Source organism: Echinops telfairi, unplaced genomic scaffold (genome assembly GCF_000313985.2).
Source record: "Echinops telfairi isolate 266 unplaced genomic scaffold, ASM31398v2 ScPeMD7_70;HRSCAF=299, whole genome shotgun sequence".
Classification (NCBI taxonomy): Eukaryota; Metazoa; Chordata; class Mammalia; order Afrosoricida; family Tenrecidae; genus Echinops; species Echinops telfairi.
This window is the reverse complement of record NW_022103968.1, coordinates 51370311-51395967: the sequence shown is the minus strand read 5'-3', so window position 1 is coordinate 51395967 and position 25657 is coordinate 51370311. Positions and strand designations below refer to the sequence as shown.

Here is a 25657-nt window from a genome sequence, read left to right as displayed (position 1 = left end):
GAGATTAGAAACTAGAAATGCTGTGGGGCGGTTCTGCCTTGGCCTCAGGGTCCCTATTAGATGAAATCAACTCAACAACAGGGGCTTTGGTTTTGTGAGTGCAAAGTGACAGCAGTAACTCAACAGATGAGCTAGGAACCTTCGGGGCAGGAGCTGACACTAACAGAGAGAATGAACTTGAAAAGGAGCATGAGCATGGTTGTACTACTCGAAGGTAACCAATGTCATGGCATTGTACGTGTTGAAAAGGTTGGGTTCATGTATGTTTATTTGTTTCCTATGGATAGTCTCAACAACAAAGTGAAAGTTAAAAACTGCGTTCTCTCAGGTTGCAATTGTAAAAGGATAATTATAGTACTTTTAATTGGAGAACGCAGCATTTCCAAAAATGGTTATGTTGATATCTTCCTTCAATGTTTTCACCTAATCAGATAATTACAGAAATGTCTATCAACACAACTCTTTGAGCTCCCACAGCAAAAGCAAATTGCCATTTTTAAAGACAATTTCCCATTTGGGGGTTCAATTTGTATAATCCTTCGGTTGTTAAATGCCTTTAGCGCTTGGACTAGGAGTTGAGTGAGTGCCAGGGGCTTCGAGGAGGGGAGGAAAAGGGAACTGTCAGGACCCTCAGGGACATTCTGTACAAAGGAATCGATTTGTATCGCTGCGAGGCGGCGACCTGGAGGACAACCTCATGGGTTGGTTCGAAGAAGGACCTGCATGAAGGAGACGGTATTTGAGCAGAGGTTCTCATCTTCTAGGGCTTCGCAAGTGGATCTGAAACGCAAGGCACACAGAATACCCTTCGGAGCAAACTTTGAGGTTGAAGCCTTTTTCCTGCGTGCCCTCCTGCCTTTGCCAACACTCGATAAGTAGTCCTCCTTTCCGACAAGTTCTTCCATCCAAGTTCTATCAAGTAGAATCATATTTCGCTGAAGACTCGTGCCTGGCACACACTACCTAGCTTATTGAAGACCAAACGTTTATTTAGGAAGACCAGTTCCTGAACCTGAGTCACAGAACTAAATATGTGTGTCCAGCGACTGGAGGAGAATTGCATCTTGGCCTTGTTCTGAGAGCCATCCTTTTTGGGGGTTTTTGGTTGGGGCTGCGCTGTCACTACATTGCCCTGCTCAGATGGCTTCCATAGATTTCACCTCACTGCATTTGATAAGATTATAAATCTTGTTTGCCAGCCTAAAGGATACATTTATTCCACAGGGTTTGCAGAACCAGAAATTTTAAAACAGGATATCACCTAAGACATATTTGTGCTATATAAAGATTTTCCTTGCAGCAATGTGAACTGTCGACTGAAATGTGGGGACCTAAAGAGAAATCCGTTAAGAGGCTAATGTAATAGACCAGGCAGAATTTGACATGGCCTAACTGCAGAGAGTCGGGGGAAGAGGAGAAGGAGATGGAAGATGATTCATAAATCCAGTGGTTGTTGATGTGGTTGTTGTTGTTGTTAGCTGCTTCAAGTCTATTTTGACCCATAATGACCCAATGTGGCAGAGTAGACCTGCCCCAAAGGCTTTTCCAGCCATAATCTTTGCAGGAAGAGACCGATCCCTAGGTCTCTGTCCTGTGAAACCGCTGACCCAATGTGCCAATCTGTCAGTCAACAGCTAACTACCTAAGCACTGAACTACCAGGGTTCTACCAGGTAGACCTTAATAAGCTGTGAGATGTGCAGCATTTCACCAGAAGCCGGAAGGTCTGGGCTCTGAGTGTTTAGTAGCGGTCTCCTCCCACCTTTCACATGTGGCCTTAGGTGACTCCTTTAAAATTTCTGCCTCAATTTCCTCAAGAATTTTGACTGAAAGGGGTGCCTCTAGGGGCTATCAAAAGGCTCACATGAAAAAAAAATGTATATGGCTTTGTTTTTTTAATTGTGAAACAGAACTTAAGTATAAGGTGATGGTGATCAAGATACAAAATGATGGTGGTAGCAATGGACATTTATCAAGCACTGCGTCAGATGCCATGCTGCGTACTTTTCTCACGTGGTTTCATGAAAACAGCGCATGGTCCTTAAAGGTGCAGCCATGCTCATATCGTTATTTCTGCTTTGAAGGGGGTGGGGAGTGGTGACTTAAAGAATTTAAGTATCTTGACCAAGAGCAAACAGCTAATAAATGGGTGATACTTAAGTTACTGTGGTTACTAGAGAAAAGCCCCAGATGCCCCTACCCCGTCATGGCTATCATAACTCCTTCTGGACAGGTGGAAGACCTGAGTTTAGTAGGTACATTTTCACGATCCTGACTGCAAGCCTGAATTGCATTTCAAATGTATCCTCAGATAAACCCCGGTTGTTCCCTACCACCCACCCCTGCCCCCCAAAGTAATGCTAATTATAACCTTGTAAATTATTGTGTTTCAGGCCCATCAAAAGAGGGGATATTTTGCCCCCAGAAAAAGGCCGAGAGGTTGCCAAGGAGCTGGGCATACCGTACTACGAAACGAGTGTGTTTGACCAGTTTGGCATCAAGGATGTGTTTGACAATGCAATCCGAGCAGCCCTGATTTCCCGCCGTCACTTGCAGTTCTGGAAATCCCACTTAAAGAGAGTTCAGAAACCGTTACTGCAGGCACCATTCCTACCTCCAAAAGCCCCTCCACCGGTCATCAAGGTTCCCGAGTGCCCCTCCACCTGGACGAACGGAGCCGCCTGTTTGCTCAACAATCCCCTGTGTGCAGACGTCCTGTTCATCCTGCAAGACCAGGGGCACATCTTTGCACACCGAATTTACCTCGCTACCTCCTCTTCCAAATTTTACGATCTCTTTTTAATGGAATGTGAAGAATCCCCAAGTTGGGGTGACGGAGCTGGTGAGAAAGAGAAGCAGAACAGGGATTTCCAGTGGCACACATTGCATCTGGACGCAGACGAGGACAGGCAGGAGGGCGCCCCCCGGACACCGCAGCCCGATCAGTGGAAGTCCTCTAGCAAGGGCTTGTGGGAGACTCCGGGGCTGGAAGCTGAGGGCTCAGGTCCAGAGACACAGGCTTTGTCTGGATGGAGTAAGGGGTTCGTTGACATGCACAGGGAAATGCAAGTCAACCCCGTTTCAAAGCAGGTGGGCCCCATCACTGTGGTCAGGATGGACTCATCAGTCCAGCCAGGCCCTTTCCGGACCCTGCTCCAGTTTCTGTATACGGGGCAGCTGGACGAAAAGGAAAAGGATTGGATGGGCCTGGCTCAAATTGCAGAGGTCCTGGAGATGTTTGACTTGAGAATGATGGTGGAGAACATCATGAACAAGGAAGCCTTCATGAACCAGGAGATCACAAAAGCGTTTCACGTCAGGAAAGCTAATCGGATAAAAGAATGTCTCACCAAGGGGACCTTCTCAGGTGAGAGGGCCCAGTGGCAGAGTTCTCTTGACGGTTGCATGTACTCTGTTGTATGTTGGCCAAACATAGGACCCCTGGGGGCTTCATGGTTTATGAGTGGGCCGGCTAGCTATAGTGGTTCAAAACCACCAGCCAGCCCTTGGGAGAAAGATGAGGCTAGCTGCTCCCATAAAGATTTACAACCTTGACAACCCCAAAGCAGAGTTCTGTGTTGCCCTATAAAGTCTCTATGAGTCAATTGTGTCATCGGCAGTGGATTTGGTTTTGTTTTGGTGTGGTTTGGTTTTTTGAGTCAAACTTAATGGGAGGATAAAGAAGAACATCCTTAATCACAAGGCACGTTTCTTCAGTTATTGGATTTGATTTTTAATTTGGTGGTGCCACTCTGTAAATTCATTGCCTTCCTGTCAATTATGTTTATTTTCAGTCATACCAAATTAGTCACAATTTGCAAACAATTACCAGGAGGTAATGAAAATTTCATAACCATTAAAGATAATGAGTATATTGCTAAAAACAAAACAAAACAAAAAACCATAGCTGACACAAGAGCTTCCCCCTCCCCATACAATGTATTCTCTTATTTCTCATCAGACAGAGTTAAATAGTATCTCTAGTTTTCAAGTGGGGAAACTGAGGAACAGTAGAAGTTAGGTAACTTGCCCATGGTTATATGGTAGTAAGTGGTAGAACTAGGACTTGAACCCAAGACTGTAGAAACTGATCACTAAACCAACATGGTATCACACTTATCTTTTTTATCATAAGAGTAACAAGTAGGTCAAGTTACTCTTGAGCCCCTCTTCGGCCTCTTTGGTCCCTAAAATTCCGCTGCAGGATGCCTTGCTTGCCTCTCTCCATTCTCCATTGACCCATCAGCATGTCAAAGATCACTGTCTCTAGTCCTGAGGCCACTGAAGGGGCCTCTGGATTCCCAGCCAGGTGCTCCCTCGTTTCCAGCCCTTCTCCTTTGCTGATCTCACATCGCTCTGTCCAGCTCATCCATGTTTTTCTTCGTTGGTTGGTCACCGTGCCCTTACATAATTGCCACATCACACTGGTGACCTGTATCCAATACGGTTTATTGACTCCGGCTTGTATTATCTTGGACGTGGCCCTGTTCATTTTTGCTTTGAATTGACCGTTGCTGTGCCTGTGTATGTATGTGTGTGTTAGCGTGTTCCTGTGTACCATTTTGACTTTCTGGCTTATAAAGATACCTTTGTCTTTCTCTGTATTGTTCCTAATGCCTGCTGTGGTACTGTGTCTGTAGTAAACACTTACTGAATCTGCGCCTTCCTTTAAGGCTTATGCCAAACACTGGCCATCATCAATAAGAACAGCCTTGAAAGTTACTGGACACGAAATGTGCAAATCAAGAGTAACTTAAATGATGGACCTTAAGTAAAGTTGATTAAATCCTTCTTATTGCAGAGACAAAATGAACAACACACATTGTGTGCGCCTCAACTTGGATTCTGTGTTTTTGTTTTAAGGTATACAATACAACGTAAAGATTATTGGAGAAACTTGAACATGAACTAGATTGTGAATGATTCAGGCAATTGTTTACTTGGTTTGCTTCTGAGAATGTTCTTATTTTGACAAAATTCATGATAAAGTAGTGAGGAAAGATCTTATTTTTTAAAATAAACACATATAAATACAAGTATAGCTGAGCAAGTGTGGGAAAATGTTAGCAATTTATGAATCTAGGTGGTAAGAAAAATGGGTTTTCATTGTACTATTCATTCCACTCTGGAAGTATGAAACATTTCATAATAAAAAAAGAGGGGGAAATGATTTAGCTCCTTTCTGTTAACTTCCTGGATGGAGAATATGTGTTGTGACCTTACGTGTCTGATTTTCAACGGTTGCTCATTAATTCTTGGAAAGCAACAGGAGGAATTGAGTATGCTGAAGGAGAGAGGTGATTTAAACTCAGCAAATAAATATGAGAGAGAGGCTGACGACTGTGGGTGGAGCCGAACCCTGGGCACACGCTCTCACTGAGGCTCTGTCTTCCATCCTTTGGCAGACGTGACATTTCAGTTGGATGACGGCGCCATCAGTGCCCACAAGCCTCTGCTGATCTGCAGCTGCGAGTGGATGGCCGCCATGTTTGGAGGGTCGTTTGTTGAAAGCTCCAATAGTGAGGTGTGTATGTGTCTTTATATCAACAGCTTGTTCCATTTCTCAGGTAACCAGTTCTTCAACTGCTTTCAGGAAATGGTTCCCTAGGCAAGCTTTAAATGTTAGCCCACCCTTTTATAATTTTGCAGTTGTGAAGAGCTATTGTTTATTGTTTAGTTATGTGCAGCAGCCCTGGTGCTTAGTGGGGTAAGCATTGGGCAGCCAACCTTAAGGTCAGCAGTTCCAACCCATCAGTCATTCTGAGGAAGAAAGATGAGACTGTCTGTTCCCATGAGAATTTATACCCTCAGAAACCCAGTGAAGCAATTCTGTTCTGTGCTATAGAGCCACTGTGTGTCCCCGTTGACTCAACAGAAGTGATCTTCTTGCTTAATACCCAAGATTTTTGCATGCAGATTCTTTTAGAAGTTCAGGAAAAGAGAGTTCTTTGGTCCCTTAGTCCGGCCCTCAGCATTCTCCCTCACCAGGTGGAAGACTTCATGGAGCCACATCCTTGTGCCTCAGTCTCCTCATCTTTAAGATGTGGGATGCTCTGACTCACCTTGGAGTTCCCTGGAGTGACCTCATTCCCTGAGACTGTAAGGCACCCACTCCTCCAAGCTAGTCTTCCCTGCTGTGCTGAGGGGCTACTAGGACCGAGAGTGTCTTATTAATGGTAGGAAAGCCGTCCTGGAGCAAATAGCTGCTCCTCTGGAGTACTGATATCTAGAAGCCGCCCTTAGACCGCTTGTCCGACACTGGACCGATCACCAAAAGAAAGGGTAGTCTTCGAGAAGCAGAGGCGGTGTCAGCACAGAGACCCTGCATCCCCGTCCTTTTCACAAGTCCCATGGGAAAGTGAGGGAAGAGAAATCCCATCCAGACACCTCTACCGCTGGTCTTAGGGTGAGTAAGCATTTTTGTTGGGTTGTGTATTTTTTGAACTGTCTTCTAAAAAAATGGGACACCCCATCAAGTGTATTATCCTAGGAGGCTTGCTTTGCTTGTTTCAGCATCTCTCCAAACGTTTAAAGAAAATAGAGAAAACAGTAACTTTTCAAAAGGGGTGCTTGCATCAGAAATCTGAGCCCTCCCATCGTGGCCCGGGAGCCTGGGTTTGCATCCTTAAGTAGAGAAACAGAATCCTAGAATCACAAGCCTGCCGTGGCTAGGGCTGAGAAGGTCATTAGGTCACCCTTCTGCTTCCAGAAAAAACTTCAAAAATATCCCCTGCTGTCCAGTGGATTCCAATTCATAGGGGCCCTATAGGGCAAAGTAGAACCGCCCACAGGGATTCCAAGGTTGAACATCTTTAAGAGAATAGAGGGCGACATCTTTCTCCTGCAGAGCAATTGGTGGCTTAAAACACCTTTTTTAGTTAACAGCTGTGTTAGTCGGGATACTTTAGAGAAACAAATCCACTAAAACTCATGTATCAGAGAGAGTTTTATATAAAGGTTAAGTGCGCATCAAGAAAACATCCCAACCCAGTGCTGCCTAAGCCCACAAGTCCAACATTAACCCAATTGTCCAACACCAATCCACAAAGTCCTCCTCCATCTCACAAAACACACACTATGATGCTGACTGCAGGAGGAAAGCCAAGTCAGTAAAGGTGTAAGCATCTCAGCGCTGGCAGGGGTCTCCACACGTCTGCTCCAGCACCCAGGGCTGCATCGGGGTAGGTCCATGTGGCTTCTCGTCCGGGATGTCTTGCAGGAAGTGAGCCTTGTCAGTTGAAGCAGGGAACTGGCTAAGGCAGCTGCACCCTGATCCGACCATCAGAAAGCAAGAGACCTGAGAACTAGAAAGGCGAGGCTCACCAGGCCATTTTATCTCTCCACCCTTCAGTGAACCCCACAGGTGTTTATCGGCCAGGTTGGCACAATAAACTTAAACTATATCAACAGCCAATAGCTCGAATCACTCTGCCACCAAGACTCCTTGGAGTAAACTGCAGGTGCCCCCCAGCAAAGGGCTATCTGCTGTTTGTAGAAAAGGTGTCCAGAGTATCCTGCTGACCTCTTCTGACGTCTAAGCCTGGCCGGATGCACGAGCTTGTTCTGAAGCTACTGCAGCTGAGTGGAAGCCCCAGAATGGCTGTAGGGAGGGAATCGCACTGACAAGCTGTGTGACTCTGAGCAAGAGGCTTAACCTCTACGAGCTCCAGTCTCCTCATAAGGAAAACAGAATAACAAGAGTGGCCCCCCTTGCCGCCACCCCCCTCCCGTAGTGTGGCTGTGAGGTACAAGGATGATAGTTCCGATGCAAATTGTAAACATTAGATAAGTGGTATCCTTAAATCGCTGTCAATGGTTGTGATGGTACCCCTCTACCCACTCTTGATTGCGAGACCCCCCGGTGGTGCTGTGGGCTAAGTATGGGGCTGCGAATCGTAAGGTTGGTGCTGCAAAGCCCCCAGCTGTGGGAGAAAGATGAGGTTGTCGCTTCCTGTAGAGATTTGCGGTCTTGGAGACCCTCAAGGGCAGCGGTTCTGCTGGGTCCTGCTTGACGGTTGCTATGAGTTGGAATCCATTGAATGACGGTGAGTTTGGGGGGTTTTTTTGTTTGTTTGTTTGTTTGTTTTATTCGAGGGAACAGGTGTTTGTTTGTTTTCTCAGTTCTTGCAAGAAAAAACTTTGGAGACAGCCACCAATTAGTAAACCCTCATCCAATTTGCATGGTACCGGCTTCCCTAATCTCCAGCGAGGAAGAGCTGGGAGAGGCTTGCTTCCTTACTTTTCCAGCTGCTTGTGCTGCATGGGGCCTGCTATGCACAGAGCAGAGAGGTGATCAAGGTCAGGAGCCCAGGCACAAAGAGACACTGTCAAAGCGAACCTCACAAATGCTAATCCCCTTTATCCCTTCCCAGAATGGACTGTAATCGTCTCGGATTAAAATGTGCAGTAAAGGTGACCAGTACAAAACTTGGCAGCGAGTGTGAATGCACATGTCTGAGTCTCTGCCTGTGCCCAATAACCTCTTCTGGAGATAGTCACCTGTTTCACACACCCTCGTACACAAGAAAGACTGGGTCACTAGTCAAGGAGTACTGGAAAGCTAAGGCATCGTAGGCATGTGCAAATTCAGTTGAGCTCAAGAGACAAAAAGGCCAAGGAGCCAAAGAACAGAAGATTTGGGCTTAAATTCCTTGATCCAATCTATTAAGAATGCCACAAGCCACTGAATTGTACAGTTGGAAATGGTTCAAGGGCCAAAACTTAAGTTTATATATTTTCTTTCTAGAATAAAACAACAGCAACAAAAACATGTTTAAGAATGCCTGGAACACTTGACATTACTGCCCACTCCTGTCTCTTATTTTAGTTTCTCAGGTAAACAGTGTCGGCACTTATCCCAGGTCTTTCTAGCATGGCTTTAGGTACAGGACTGTCTCCTCAGCTCCCTCAGTCTGAAGGAGGGGATAGGCAGGGCAGGCAAACCAGGAGAGTTTGCCACGGAAGCATTTAATTTGGTGCCTTAAACAGACAAATGCTCCGTCAATGATAGGCTGTCATGAGACAGACATGTTCAATTATTTCCAAGCTCTTTGTACCCTGAAAGCTCTAGACTTAAAAACCCCCACCCCACCCCTTGCTAAACTACAATAGCCTAGTAGAAGGGTCATAGGTGGAGGGATAGGGTTAATCCCGTAGTAAACGCTCAATGAATACTCCTGGGTGGATGGAGGCCTGTGTTCACACCTGGGATTAGTCCTTCCCAGGCCACCTTTGAACTCTATTGCCTTGTGAAAAACTAACTTCCACCTGAAAAACGTACTTAATCTGTTGTGGCATCAATAGCAATCCAGAAAGGAATAAAATATGCTCATTGGTGTTACTTTAACTTTTTTGTGGTTTAATATTCAGGAAGTTGCTGTATTTTGCTTGTATTTTTCCCTCATTACATTTAATGTAGCAGTCAGCATACCCTCTCCCCAGAGATGCTCAACAGGTCGTTCATTAAGCGTGCACGCACGGCTTGTTGTGGGACAGCTCTGGGTCTAGACGACTGTCTCACTATCAGAACATCTCGAATTATACGCCGAATAGTCTGTGCTGACCTTTGCAATTAAAATTTTAAACCAGCTAAACTGAAATATGAGTCATTGTTTAGCGTTTTTCTCATTAATTGCTTCTTGTTGGTTTTTCCTCCCTCTTTTTCTTTTTTAAGCTTCCTCTAGCAGGTAGGGTACAACATTATAAATCCCATTTCTTTTAAAGTGCTATAGACCTTTCCCTCCTCTGCAAAGGGAAGAGCGATTTGTAGATGCTGTGGCGGGCTTTGTGAAGGAAGGGACCACGAGAAGAAAAGGGATGTGAGCGGATCTTCTCTTTGACGGGCTCATTCTCTGAGTCCCTAAAATTATTCGCCAGAAAGAGGCCCAGCAACAAGAAAACAAACAAAACTGGTAGAGTTGTGTTAAGCAGGAGGAAACAGTAGGTCCCGGGTGATCACACGCAGCAGCACAGCCCAAGGACATGGCGAGGGTTGCGGCAGGGCCGCTGGCCGGTGGGGGGAAGGGGGGCGTGTCGCCATGGCCAGAAATTACTTCTTTCCACTGGGGATCTTCACTTTACCGTTTGTATTCCTCACCGGCCTTATTTTTTTAAGCAATGACTTAGCATGTGCCCCTCCCCACCACACACACACACACAAAATGTCTTATGGTAATCTGAATCGCCTCAGAACTCAGCATCTCAGGGAAGAAAAGCAAAAAAACTGGCAGAAGGAAGAATTAGAGAACATAAATATAAATCAATATGGATTATGCTGGCTGAAGAACAGAGAGGGAAAAGGAGAAGAAAAGCAAAAAAAAAAAAAAGCTTCAGATATTAACTCTTCTAAACTCCTCTCAATGACAGAAGAAGGTCAAAGGCCTTTGAAGGTCAAAGATGTGGAGGGATTTGTCAAAGGGCACACAGCGTTTCAGTGCTGAGTCTCAGAGCTGAATCAGGCTCTGGTCAGGTCAGCCAAGCTGTTGTTTTCAGGAGCAGAAAACATTCCCGTGGTGATGAGAGGAAGCTTTGGGACTTTTATATTAATGATCACTAACATTTTATAGCACTCCATGCTTGACAGAATACATTTTCATTATCAAAATGGTTAAAATTTCAAAGATGCACAAGTTAAATAGCCTTCAATTATCTGGAAAAGTGTACTAATCCTCACATCATTTTAGAGAAATGAGATGTTGTCATGTGTTCACACACACCAGTGAGTCAGTGTGGGTGCTATAAATGTATTCATGTCTATATAAATATATAATAACTGCATATATCTACAAGCTTATGGACACAAGCATATACACAGGTATCACTAGGTTCATTTTCATAGCAACTTTTCATCTGTAAGTGCAACTGGTTGAAGGATGAGGAACATTCCACTATCTGTATATTGCAGATGAGCCACCATGAACGGCAGTCCTTGACTTTAACATAACCACAGGAATAGCTTCTACTTGGTGAGAGCTGTTGTTGCGGTTGTGCTAAAACTCAAAATGACCACACTTATCAAATCACTGATGGTAATGACTCGTTTAGCTCATTTATCGACTCAAAATTGTTGTTCTCGCTGACAATAGCAGAAAAGGGGTATTTCTTTAATATTTTAGGCATTTTTTTTCTGGGCCCTCCCTATGATCCATTAGAGGCTATCACTCCCTGACTGGAGGGAATTCAGTCCTCTCTGAGGTAATTGGTGACTGAACAGGACAATAACATAGAAAGTTGCTGTCGCTTAAACAGGTCTGGAGTCACACCACTAGAACATACTACACTGGCCATGAGCTCCTTGTAGGGAGAGCGTGGTCTTTCTGCCTGCCTGCCTGCCTGCCTTCTGTCTTTCTCTCCATGTATCTGCATATACCCATACACACACACACACACAAACTAAGGGGTACCCCCCCAAAAAAACAGAAAAAAGCTTCACTGGGCGGAGCTATCATAGTATGCATTTTCCTACTAGAATAGCATCAAGCAGTTCATTCGGAGTTAGTGCACCCAGTGTCGTCGCCTGGGAAGGTTCTCTGGTCTCAATGAAGATTTTCGTAAAAGTAGTTTCACTCAAACCTTGTTTCTTGTGATAGACGATTTAAGAGAACAGCTGTGAGTTTTTGTTTCCTGCTCTGGAAAAATGCCGCAGAAACTGTTGTGATGTTGAACACATTTTACAAGGACAGAACGATAGAAAAAACAAGTGTAAAAGTGGTTTTCTCCTTTCAAAAAAGGTGAAATGTCAATTGATGATAAACCTCGTTCTGGACGTCCATCAACTTCCTGAACGGACTAACATATTCACTCATAGTGGATTTGGAGTTCATTCCACTGAGGCAGACTGTTAATCAAGCTCCCTATTTAGAGGTTCTGAAAAGATAGCATAACAGTGTTGAAAAATGCCAGATGTGTGGCAGGTGGGGACTGGTTTTTCCTCCATGACAATGCGCCTGTTCATGCAGTCATTTCAGTGCACCAGTTTTGGGCAGAAAACAAGATGCCTCTCTTGGCCCAGGCACCTTACTCACCTGACCTCGCTCCATGGGACTTCTTTTTGTTTCTGCAAATGTAGAGGGACATGAAAGAACAGGGATTTGAGGATGTAGAAGAGGTGAAGAAAAAATGAGGGCGGTGCTGTCAGCCACCCAAACAGATGAATTTGAAAAATGTTTCCATGAATGGAATCACAGATTTGGCAAATGAATTAAGTGTAATGGAGAGTACTTTGAAGGTGATAAGGATGTCTTGTAAAAAAAATTTACATAGCTTTGAGAAAAACTTCCAGATATATATACAGATACACTATATAGCGATACATATACACATATGCATTTTATATATATACTAGATGTATTGCTATAAAGCAACCATTGCTATATATATGCTTATCTATAATGCTGGATATGTAGATGTTTATAAAATACCAGAAATAAATTTATAAAGGTTCATCCTTTTGTACTTGGAAATCTCATTCTTAAAAATACTGACACATGGTGCTTTTTGTTTTTTAACTGTAAACCAAACATTTATTTCCCTACCATTAAGGATTCCCAGCATTTTGCATTGGTTCAGAACATAGACTTTAGAGTTAAACAGTCTCTGGATTCAAATCCTTGTCAGTATTTATTAGTTCTAAGACCTTGGACAAGGTACTTAACCTTCCTGAACCTCAATTTCTTTGTCTATAAAGTAAAAAGGGAAAAAATATCTCTTCTTCCTAGGGACGTTGTAAGGATCAAACTAGATCATTCATTTAGAAAAATTGGCATAATACCTAGTACATAGGAGGTCTTCAATTAAGAGTAAGGCCTTTAATTAATTTTTGTATATGCATCATCATTCCAGTACTAAGTTTTGCCCTACCAGGACCTGACTGGTGGAATCATTTAGAGATCTATAGTGGGGAGTATACAGGAACATCCCTATTGACCCAGGCCCAACCATTCAGAACTCCAGCTCCCAAACTGTCCTACCTCTCTAGAAAACTCTGGCGCATTTTTATCTGGCAAGCAATTACAAGCATCTAGAGTGGAACTGGAACAATCTATGAGAAACAATTCACCTTACCTAGCACACTGCTCCCGCAGATGCTGCCCTAAGCCAGCAAAGATGCTGTTAGGTTCTCTGAATCTGTTACTTGATAATGTTCTAGTCATTCTGAATCTGTGTGGTTATTGTCTGAAAAAACGTGTGTATGCCATTGCTAGAATATTCTGAGAGAACATCAAAATCAAGCCAGCCACTGTGGCAACAGCGAGGGCTATTGCTCCTCCCTTGTTTTGACATCTTAGAGAGCTGGGCTCTGTCATGTGTCCGCAGGAGTGTGGTTTGCAGCTCTACCAGCACCTGTCCGTTGCTAGGCGATTTCTTTCCCTGCAGTAGAGTATTGTAATGTACTTGGCAATGAGGGCCCATAATGCCATCATACATTTACAGCCCATTTGTCTGATTTAGAAATCCAAATAGCCATTTAAAAACTCCAAATTAGGCTTCGTTGGGCAAGCTAACTCTTGTATCCTCTACAAATCAAACTGTTTTGTTTAAATCTATAAATACAGAGTCATTTCTCAGCCTCCGAGCAGGTATCAGAGACTCCCCAATATGAAACCATACAGCTGGGTGTGTGGATAAGCAGCATAATTTGGAATGTGGCCACTCTTTCCTTTCTTCAGCAGAACTTAGCTTTCCAAATAACATTGCAGGTCTATCTCCCGAACATAAACAAGATGTCAATGCAATCAGTTTTGGATTACCTCTATACCAAGCAGTTGTCACCGAACCTGGACCTGGACCCACTGGAGTTAATTGCCTTGGCAAACAGACTTTGCCTGCCACACTTGGTTGCACTTGCAGGTAAGCCTTATGACTTGGGACCATGCAGTGTCTGCCTGCCTTACTTATCAACATTACATTTAAACAAAAATGAGATATCCAGGGAATGGAAAGAATATGTGGTTTTTCATTTTATTTTGTTTTAACCCCAAATAGGATTTTTTTTTTTGGGGGGGGGGGCAGGTGGTTGTTGAGCATAGGAACTGATCAAATGGGGAAAGCAGCCCAGTTCAATTCAACATGCATTTCTTAAGCTTTGACTTTGAGGGGTAGGTAGGCGCTATTTGGTTATACGAGTATAAAGATGAATAATACTTGGCCTTTGTCCTGGAGGGCACACTCTATACACATGTGGAACTGTTTGTGACACCCACCCCACCCCACAGTTTGAAAGAAGACAATTTTGTCAGTGTTGTCCACAAAATGTGTGGCTGAAGGTGGTCTTGAAGAAAAAGGCCACAGAATGCACTGGTTAAGAGCAGAGACCACAGAGCCCATTTGTCTGGGTTTGGATCCTGACTCCTGATTTTATAAGTTATTTAACCAATCAGTCTCAGCTTTCTCTCTTTAAAGTGGTAATAGTTTTGCATAACCTAGATTTTTTTTTTTAATGAAGATTAAGTGAGTCAAAACCTATAAAGTCTTTAAAACACTGTCTGACACATAGTAAGCATTATGTAAGTGGTTTTCTTAAAGTTATTTCAGCAAATGTTCTGATGTGCTTAAATTCATTTTTGGAAAAAGTTGGGGGAAGTGGGAGGAGGGAGGATCTGGATTAATTTGTTGAAGTCTAGATTTCTTCAACTGCTAAGCTAAAGCTGGTCTGTAAAAGATATATGCATTCAAATACAGTTTTCTTGAATTTAAACCAGAGGTGTCAATTAGCAGTGAGTGCTTTTTCTTCCTACATTGAAGCTGACTCGTGTTAGCCATGAGGGCAGAGACGGTGTCTGTCTTGTCCCCTGGCGTATCCCCTGCCCATAGGAAAGTGCCTGCATATATTAAGTCTCAATAAATATTTGTTTAATAATTTAATTACTGAATAAATTAATGAATCCATGAACAAACCAGCCAGCCACATCTGTACTTCACTTTATAGTAACACATTTACAAAAAAGTATTTATGTCCCTAATCTCCAGCTGTCCTCTCCTTACAAGAACCCCAACGGGGTAGAAGGAGCCACTTGAAGGTCTGCTGCCTTAACTAATCCATTGACAGTGGTAGAGCCCAGTGAGCACGCTGCTGTGTACATGCTAACGCCCAGAGGTTGTAATGGTCAATTCCCTTTTTCAGAAGGATGGCTCACATCCCATTTGACCATCCACGTTGTTCCACATTTATGTATGTTTTTGCTTTTTTATATTATTTGACTTTTTGAAATATCAAAAGTAATTTGGAGTCAATTCTGTTGAACCATCCCTGAAAAACACCAATTTTACTTGACTATTAAGTCTGACTATAAAAAAACACTGGACTGATTGTCCCAGAAAAGTTTTTTGTTTTGTTATGTTTTTTTTAATTAACCCTATGAAAGCTTTCTGTGTGAACTACAGACTTCTCTATATATAAAATAGTTATCACTGTTATGATTATTTAATATATAGCTTCTGAACATGATTACCATAAACATATATATTGTTTGATGTGTTTATGGCATTGTTGTCACAGTTTTTGTTGTTAAGTACATTAGAGTCAGTTGACACTTGGGACAACTCATGTGACACAGTTGAACTGCCCCCACAGGATTGTTTTGCCTGTAATCTCTACAGAAACAGATTTCTAGATATTTCTCCTATCAAACCTCATAATGTTCAAGAATATGTTTCAGGGGTGAAAATTCTCTACAAAGTGAAGTGTTAAGTGAATATCAAGAAATGTTGTGTTCTACACATTTATAAATCCAATCCCTTTTCTCAGCAGTATTTTAAATTCTATACCAGTGTCTAAAATAATGATACTATTGCCTTATGCCTCATGGGGTTGATTTATTATGTACGCCAATAAAATTATAAAGAGATCTCTAAAGTGAACCAGGGGCATATATAAACCATAGATTTACGAAAGGATTTGGGGCTCTCAGTTGATCGTAGCCCTAAAATATGAACTATTAGTTCTTGGAACATGGCCCTGTTCCCTGCTTCCTCTCATGCATAGGCCACTGAAGCTATGGGTGCTATACAAAATGTGTTGAAGAAATCAAATGATTCCCAGCTATTAGGAAAAAATATTACCTGGAATCTTAAAGGCTTGTCTCAAAACAAGCAGCCCTCTAGTGAGGAGTCAGCTGTATACTTGCACATTTTGAAGTGCCTCTAATTACTCAACTTCTTAAATGTCAGAAAGTATCAAGATTTGGATGGATGTTAGACAGTGTAAAGGATTTTAGGAAGGCACACCACAACGAGGGATATGTTCTGTATCGGCCCTATCCAATAAGGCAGCCACATGAAGCTATTTGGCACTTGGATTATGGCTCGTGTGATTGAGAAACTGATTTTTTTCCCCATTTTAATTAATTTAAATAGCTATGGCTGCCACACTAGAAATTACAGACTTACAAGGGGGGTCCCAAAAATAACCGGAATTTTTTTCATTAAACAAAACAACCTTATCACCTTCAAAGTATTTTCCATTACCCTTACCAAATCGGCAATTCCATTCTTGGAAACATTCTTCAAACTCGTCTGTTTGGATGGCTGACAGCACCTCCCTCGTTTTTTTCTTCACCTCTTCTACATCTTCAAATTGCTCTCCTTTGAAACAAAAGAAGTTGCATGAGCAAGGGCAGGTGAATCGGGTGCATGGGGCAAGAGAGACATGATGTTTTTTGCCAAAACCTGGCACACTGAGATGGCTGCGTGAGCAGGTGCATTGTGGTGGTGGCAAAACCAGTCCCACGTCTGCCACAAATCAGACCTTTTTTTGTCACACACTTTTGCGAAATCTTTTCAGAACCTCTAAATAGAAAGCTTGATTAACAGTGTGACCTGGTGGAATGAACTCCAAATGCCCTGTCCCCCTCACATGAAAGAAAAAGAGCATCATCTTGATCTTTGCTTTCGCTTGATGAGCTTTGTGGGTGTCTTCCACTGGCTTTGTTGATGTTTGCCTTGGGGCTTGTAAGAATAGCACCATGTCTCATCACCAGTAATGACCTTGGGAAAGAAGTCTGGGTCACTTCAGAGCTGTTCTTTTCAAGCATATGGCTTGTTTCCTGATCGGTCAGAAGCCAAGGCACACTTTTTGCAGACCCTTCTCATTCCCAAATCTTCCATCAAAATTCATTTATCTACCTCCAACATAGTCCAGATAACTTCCCATTTCTTCTTTTTTTAAAAAAATCATTTTATTGGGGCTCGTACAGCTCTTATCACAATCCATGCATGCATCCATGTGTTAAGCATATTTGTACATTTGTTGTCATCATCATTTTCAAAACATTTTCTTTCGACTTGAGCCCTTGGTATCAGTTCCTCATTTCCCCCCCTCCCTCGTCCACCTTCCCTCCCTCACGAACTGTTGAAAATTTATAAATTATTTTTATTTTTTCATGTCTTACACTGATCATTGTCTCCCTTCACCCACTTTCCTGTTGTCTGTCCCCCTGGGAGGGGGTTATATGTAGATCATTGTAATTGGGTTCCCCTCCCCCCGTTTCCCCTTCCCCTCCTGGTATCACTACTCTCATTATTGGTCCTGAGGGATTTATCTGAAACACAACTTTCCTCTAGTTCCTAAGTGCTTCCTTCCCTCCCCCCTCCCTCCCAAACTATCATGATCCCAATTCTACCTTACAAATCTGGCTAGACCAGAGCATGTACATGGGTACAGATAAGAGCTGATAACACAGGGAATCCAGGACAGATAGACCCCATTTCTTCAATGGTCCATCATTGGTCTTTGAGCACAAGTGTATAAATTTTGTCAACATTTTTATCCATTTGAGAAGTTGATTGATGTCCAGAATGAGGTTTTTCATCAATTGACATTTCACCTCTTGTAAAATGAGAAAACCGCTCATACATTTGAATTTTTCCCATAGAGCTATCCTTGTAAACTCTGTTCAACCTATCACATCAGTTTCTATGGCACTTTTCCCAAGCAGGAAACAAAACTTTCCAGCCACACACTGTTCTCTTAAATTGGCCATCACAAAAAATGAGGTTCGAGCGAAACTGCTTTTACAAAAATTTCACTGTGACCAGAGAACCTTCCTAGGCAATGCCACTGGGTGCACTAACTTAGAGCGAGTTGTATGATGCTCGCCTAATGGGGAAAAGGCATACTATGAAAACTCCCCCCAGCGCAGCTTTTTTTCCAGGTTTTTTGCTTACCCCCTCGTAGAAGAGTCTGGCTATTTTCAGCAGTTTGACCAAAAGATCAGAGAGTAGTCGATGCAATGGCTAGGCAATAGAACTTCTGTACACTGAAAGGCTGCATCAGAATGGGTTTGGGATTAAATTCAGATGACTGCCCAGAGCTGGGATCCTTGCCCTTCCCCCTCTTAGGTGGTCCCAGAAAAGACCCTTTAGACAAGATGCCAGGGTTGGAGGGTGCCTTTTGACCTTCTGCTTGTTTCTCTTCCTCAGAGCAGCACGCTGTACAGGAGTTGACCAAGGCGGCAATGAGCGGCGTGGGTATTGATGGGGAAGTGCTCTCTTACTTGGAATTAGCCCAGGTTTGTAACAATTTGCTTTTCACCTTTTAAGTGTTTTCAGCCCGTTGTTTCAGTGCTGCTAAAACATTCCTCTGTTGCATCTGTCTAAATAAAGATGTCACCACTGAGTCACAGAGGCCCCCTGTGTACACCAAGATCTAAGAGTTTTAACATTGCATGCACCATTCGCCCTGCTGGGCTTCGTTTGAAAAAACAACAAGGACCCCCACCCCCACATCAGCTTCATCATCCCCCGAGGCCCCAGCTTCACATGTGGGAGAACCACTTGAGCTTGTTAGGGAGAGGTTTTGTCTTTCCTTTGAATTTATACTTGAATTCTCAGACATGTATTGTCCAAGGCCAGACAGTTTCTAGAATTCCCTGCAGGCCAGCTATGCCCATACCACTCACGACAGCTCTCCAGACCTTTTCCGCAATCACGACTTGCTCATATGTCTGCGCTGATTCCAAAATCTCAATACACACACTTCCACCTTCTTCCACGGGGCCTGGAGACCCCATTTCCGCTTTGTCACTCAATAACTTACTCCAGGTACAAACGAACCCTTTCCTTGGTCTCTTCATCAATAAGAGGTGAGGATAGGGATTCATACCCTACCAGACTTAGAGGTTATTTTGAGAACAAAGTAAGAGAGACTGTTCACAAAAGAGCACTGGCTAGTCAAAAGTCTTCTTCTCATAGAGCAAGGAACCTCTGCGAGACTCGCTTCTCTGGCACAGACTTAGAGACGGGTTTAAGTTCTAAGGGAACAAGAAAACATTTTCTGCGGTCTTCTGCTTATTGGATTTGTCTTGGTTCCCTCTCTCTGTTAGTGCTGTGGTGGAGTAAAGGCCAGTGTTTTAATTGGATGTTTCTCGATCACGAGATAGGAGGAGTTTTATGGAGAGGAGAAGGCACACAACACGTGGTGCCCAGACCATTCCAGCCCTGACAGCAGGAGGCGGCTCGATTCAAATGGAGGGAGAAAGAGGACTTTACAGCAGTCTGTTCCTGCTGACTGAACAGTTAACAAACCATTGTTACTGCTATTGTTCCTTAACACCAGGCACTGCCCGGCACAGGGCATGTCAGTACAAACATTAGTCACCCTCAGGACAGGCATAGGCCAATGGGAGAAAGCGGTGAGCACAAATTATTAAAGCTCAATGTGATAACATGTCTGATAGATGGCATCATCATTCAGATGTAGGATAATCACCTACTACCGTAGAATCATCATGCCCTTCCCCCACGCCCACCTCCCTGCATCAAAACTGGTGTCTACACTTAGAGTTTGGGTGTTTTGAATCAGGCCCAGGGCTCATTCTTTGGAATTTGGTGTGTGAGGTTATAATTCTGGGAGTTTCTGAATCAGTTCAGAAAGTTTCCTGAAATGGCCGATGACTTCTATACTGTATTGGCTTTCTGAGGTAGAGATGTGGACCCCAGAGGCAGCCACACGAGTTCCCAGGATTTGGCCAGATCAAATCAGCATCAAGAGCAAAAGACTGGCATCTGAAAAGGACAGGGACACAAGGAGTGAGGGGCAAGTTGTGCCAAATTTGGGGGATGAGTCTGGGTCTGCCTATTTTTTTAAAAAACCATCCTATTGGCGTATACTTCACATATCATACAACAGAATCATTAAAAGAAGGGGTATAATCATTCGCACAATCGATTTCAGAACTTTTTCTTCCCATACTCTGTTGCTAGCTCCCCATTTCCCCATAACTGCTCCATCCCCTGCCAAGCCAACTATTAATCTGGTCACTACCTCGATAGATTTCCTGGATTTCATATACAGAAGGCCTTCAAAAACATAAATAGGATGCAAACAACAACAAAAACAACGAGCAAGGTCTGCCTTTTTTTTTAACATTAGGTCTTTTCATCCACATCTACCTCAGCTGCCTCCTCCCTGAGTGTCTCTCTGCTCAGAATGGACACCTGTGCATATCTGGATCCCTCCCACCCTGTCTACGCCGCCCACTGCTTTATGTAACCCGCAGGCCAGGCGGAGGACCATCACACACAACACAGTTTCCTCTTTGGGCTCTCTGGCCCCGCAGCACAGAGGATTCCATTCTTCTTAAACAGAGAGGCATTGCTGCGTGCTTTTCCTGTCTTCCAGGGGCCATGTTTACTTGTGGCCAGCGCGGCAGATAGTGGAGGAGGGCGGAGGGAAAGCAGCTTTAAACTCCAAATCTGATACAGTGATTATTTGGGGTGCGCCTATCATGGGATAAAGGAGGGATGTGCCAAACGCTAGACTTGGCTGGCACCAGCAGCCATAAGCAAAGTGAAAATACTGTAGTCAGAGCAAGATTCCGAATGAGTTAGTTATACCGGCCCTGATTTCACGTCACCACCACAACGGTCCCATGCAGCCTCTGCTTCCAAAAATAGATCCTCATTGACTGATTCCCTTTCGGTCATTCCCCTGCAGTTTCACAACGCCCACCAACTGGCTGCCTGGTGTCTGCACCACGTCTGCACAAACTACAACAGTGTCTGTGCCAAGTTCCGCAAGGAAATCAAGTCACAGTCCTCAGGTGAGACGATCCCTGGCTCCTCTGTCCAGCTCTCCTTGCCCGGCAGAAGTCTGCCCTTCCCAGACCCTTGAGAAGGCGGAGGGCTGCAAACAGCCCCTAGAGATCTAGGAAGTCGTGGTGACCACATGTTCCCGGGACACAGCCCTACGATTGCTGATAGAAAGTCTCCAAAGAGACTTGGGAGGATTTGGGTCACTGGACTTCCCAGCGCCCCACTTCAAAGCATCCTGAGGTCGTTGGGTCACCCTGGGGAAGCTTAGACTCAAAAATCAGGAGTCCCACTTCGGGGTCTCTTTGCCCAACCTCATGACTGTAGACAAGTGATTCTGCCTCTTCAGATGTTCCTGTCTCCGTCTGCAGGTGGTTCCGCTCAGAGGGGCTGCTACATTGGGTAGTTGAGAGGACCTGTAAGATTATAGAATATGGGATGCATTGAGCATAGGGCATGGCCCATCGGAGCAATGAGTAAACAGCGGGTATCATCACCCATCCTTTTGTCACCAGACAACCAGGAGTACTTTGAGCGGCACCGCTGGCCCCCAGTGTGGTACTTGAAGGAAGAAGATCACTACCAGCGTGTGAAAAGGGAGCGCGAGAAGGAGGCGATTGCACTAAATAAACATCACTCCAGACGCAAATGGTGTTTCTGGAACTCATCGCCAGCTGTCGCCTGAGGAGGGAGAGGAAACAGAAGAAGAAAATGCGCAACCTGATGCCCCAGATCTCAAAGCCCGACTGGAAAGTTAGTCTTATTACTAGAGATAAAACGTTCGGGTTCAGGCACTGATCTTCCTCCACTTCCGTGCTTTCATCTTGGTCAGGGTCAAAGCCCAAGCTCCCCATCAATGAGCCTGGACAAGAAAGGGAAGCTGATGTTCACTGCATTCCTTAAACTAATATGTATATTATTTTTTCTTAGGAGGTTTAATAAACTAGTCCGTTATTTCCTTTCTTTTTATACAAAGGGAAAAAAAATCAGCTTTCATGTTTCAATTTCCAAATTGGGAAATATTTTTATATGGTCTCTTGTATTTTGTTGAAGATGAAAATACTGTGTATTACTTTATTTTACAGGCCACAAATTAACCATGAAGTCGTCCTGTGGTTAAGTTGAAGCTCTCTGGCCACACGGCCACCGAGGCATGATGCGTAATTAGAGGGCTATCCTTTTGTTGTAGAGGAAAGGGTTGGAATGGAATTCCCCAAACTGCAAGCTAAAGAGTGTTTCTTCTTTGTTCTGCTGAATGCCATCAGTATAATTACTAAGTCAACTCCAAGAAATGTGTATTTACAATATTTGCTGTGTAAGTGGTAGTAATTATATGGTTATACGTGCCATGTAAAATATGGTGATATCAAATATTCTGTTGTTTAACATGTCTAGATCCAAGAGGATAATCTTTATAATCATTAGAAGGGCTTATTCAATCCCAGCATTATCCAGGGCAAACTCACCTGAATGCAAACGATACACTTAGAACGTTGTTTGGATGGCCGTATTAGGGTTTATGTCTTTCAGTATTCCTCAGTCTGGCCATGCGCTGCATGCAGATTCTCCATTGACTTGAATCGAGGTAGACAAGGGACAGGGCCACGGACTCCATCCCAGCATCTTCAGGTTTGTCCCATCTCACCACCAGAGGCAGGCTTCCTCAGGTCTCTCACCTGTAGCCAATTTCACTTTGTAAGACAGGTGTTTTTAACTCTTCCCAGGGAACATCCAGGTTGCTGCAGATGCAGGCTAAGGCAGACCCCTCACCCCTGCTGACAATTGGCGGGGCCTGTGAAAGCGCAGAGCTGGAGGCTGGGTCGCCCAGGGGCCTGCATTCTCTGAGCAGGAAGGGATTTCTTACTGCTAGAGTCTAGGAAATGGTGCTATTGTGAGTTAGTCCCGACCCTTTGTCTCTCTGAGTTTTCAGTGTTAAAATTAGAAAGTATTGAGCAGAGGAGCTTTGGAGAGACTATCAACCATTGCTTCTTTGTAAATTAATATGTTACGGCAGGCACGCGGCGCATTCTAAGGCCAAAGGTCCAGAAATGCCATGGGATGTTGTGCGTCAGGGCTAGGGCTCATTTTGTTGGTGGCTCACTTATGGATGCTACAGGCTATTGATTTTGTTTTTATTTTTACGTTCTTTCTAGATTTTAGAAGTTGAAAAAGAGACAGTTGGGCCCAGGCCCCAAATTGACAGCCATATGTATTTGAAAACTCTACCTAGCTTATAAACAGGCATTTATGACAGGCTGTAGAAATACACCAGATAAAAGAGCCTAGGGAGGCCTGGAAATGCATCACCCTCCCATGACCAGGGAGGGAGCAGTAGAGCAGGGACGGCTAAGTGCATCCACTTCACGCTTGGTGAGTAGGCTAGCATCTGATTCACGCAAGGAGGCAGAAGACAACGCAGAAGGCTGAATGTCAAGACTCAGGAAGAATTGTCCAGTGTCCCATCATAAAATGGCGCAGTGGTTGAGTTTGTAGTGAGTAGTCATAGTTGAATTTATACAACCAAAGCCCCCATTTGATTGTACTCTTGCCAAAATGTAATGGACTTAAAATGAGCCTGGGTTATAAGCAATAATCTCCATTAGTGTTTTATCAGCTACTGTGACCAACTGGCTGGTTCATTTGGTTGATGCTGATTATGGCCTTTAACCATGGTGGTTTGTTTTGTGTTTTTTATTTCACAAAAAGCCAATAAAATGTTTAGTTATCAAATGTCTCCAGTTTTGTTCTGTTTGGCGGCGGTGGTGGTTTACTTTTTAAAGGTTTCCCTCGTCTCACGTATGTCATTTGAATAGCTTCTTGATAACTACTAACATTTTAAAGGTGTTGGACCATGAGGCTTGTGTGTGCTCCAGTAACAAGGCGGTTGGAATGAATTTTCTCTCTGTTTTCAATATTGTGAGCAGATGTAATTCAAGTGCCGTGATGCAAACGAGGTATCTGCCCTTTACGCTTAGCTAATATGGTTACATCACTAGATGTGGTGCAGCTTGGAGGGAAAAGAAATCTCTACCTAAATGGGACCTCCACCTGGACGGGTGGGGTATCACCTGAGCTTGAACAGTTCTGCGTGCAGTAACACGAATGAAAAGTCCGAATTGGTGGGTTCAAGATGATGTTTCCTTCCAAAGCAGAACCTGCAAACGGCCTCTGAGAAATCGCTAACCAACTCCTAGATGTGTGCCCACGCTCAGAGGGCAAAGGGGTCACCCATGAGTTCTCATTGGGAGATTTTCTGCAGATCAGGTTTGGGAATTGAACGGTCTTGATCAGGAGAGCTTTTACATAGGCATACCCCCTGGAGTCTTACTATAGAAAGTCTCTGTTTAACTTTCTTCTGAGGCAATGCCTAGTATGTTATCAGAAAGTTCAACATCCCTATATTGGAATTTGGGGAACCACAAATCCTGCTGGTCTAGAGAAAGTATTTCTAATTAGAAGGCACGGGACCTTCAAAGGCCAAAATCTAATGTTCTTTTTTTTTTTTTTCACTTCTGCTTCCTTCATATAGGGGCCGAATCACAGTTTCTCATCTCAGTGGCATTGCCTACGTAGAATGAATGACACTAGTCAGAGGGAGAGACAATATGAGTCCTGTGATAAGAAACTTTTGACGGCAGAATTTCTGAAATGAACACTTATGTGCAGACTGAAACTCTGCTATATATTTTACCCAAACCGTACAGCCAAACTGAATACAAGTGGGAGGGGTGGGGGGAGACCCTAATTGAATACTAGTGGATAAGTGATGACAATTAATCTTTTCTACAAAAATGTGACATACACTGTACCATTCAGTACTATAGCAAAGTTTTCCCCCGTGTATTATAAAACTGACACAGACTAAGATCAGGTTGGATTATCAGGATTTATCCAAATGTCTCAAGAGCTAAAAGCTAACTGTAAATGACTTTACCTTTCACTTTCAAATCTGAAAAAAATCTTATTTATATTGTCTATAAAATTTGGTTTACAAAAGTAAAAAAAAAACATTTTTTTAAACTTTGTTTTCATCAGATTTGGGGGGTTTCATATTAAAGACTGCTTTTTTTTAATGTGACAAAAAGTAATGGCAGTGAGTATGTGTGTGCACACACGTGTGTATTTGTAAGCAATTAAGGAGCAGCGTAGTGTAGGATCAAAAGAGGTCAAGAACAAAGTTTAAAACAGTAAATAAGTAAGGAGAGGGAAGGTCAATCAAAGCCATAGGAGTTGAGTTCAGTCCTCTGAGACATGGATGCACTCTTTTCTCAGAACTTACTGCCATTGAATCGGCAATCAAAGGACACCGTGGAACCGCCCCGTGGGTTTCCAAGGCTGTAACTCTTTGTGGGCGTGGAAAGCCCTGTCTCTCGCCCTCAGAGCAGCTGGTGGTTTCAAACTGCTGATTGCTGTTCACCCCACATGAAACCACTACACCACCAGGCCTCCTTTACAAAGTGCTACTACTTCCTGGTATTGTTCCATAACTCCTGATTTCATTTTGTTTCTGATGAAGCCTTTGCTCTCTTGAATTCACATTAAAATGCAGGTCATTTACACACCATGAAAGATCGAGATTTTCCCGGCTATCAAAAAGTATAGCGTCTGGGGTCTTAAAGGCTTGAAGGTAA

At 43.6% G+C, this 25657-nt stretch overlaps 1 protein-coding gene across 1 annotated transcript in view; it reads left to right on the top strand.

Annotated features, from left to right (window-relative positions):
- The window catches only part of RHOBTB1 (Rho related BTB domain containing 1), a 31299-nt gene extending 7543 nt beyond the window's left edge, over window positions 1–23756 (top strand). The window contains exons 3-8 of the mRNA XM_004701109.2: window positions 2393–3366; window positions 5405–5523; window positions 13697–13847; window positions 18417–18505; window positions 20932–21037; window positions 21542–23756. Of these exons, the coding sequence (XP_004701166.1) occupies window positions 2393–3366; window positions 5405–5523; window positions 13697–13847; window positions 18417–18505; window positions 20932–21037; window positions 21542–21711 (1609 nt within the window). The 3' untranslated portion in view covers window positions 21712–23756. The remainder of the gene's footprint in view (window positions 1–2392; window positions 3367–5404; window positions 5524–13696; window positions 13848–18416; window positions 18506–20931; window positions 21038–21541) is intronic.
- The last annotated feature ends 1901 nt before the right edge of the window (window positions 23757–25657 follow it).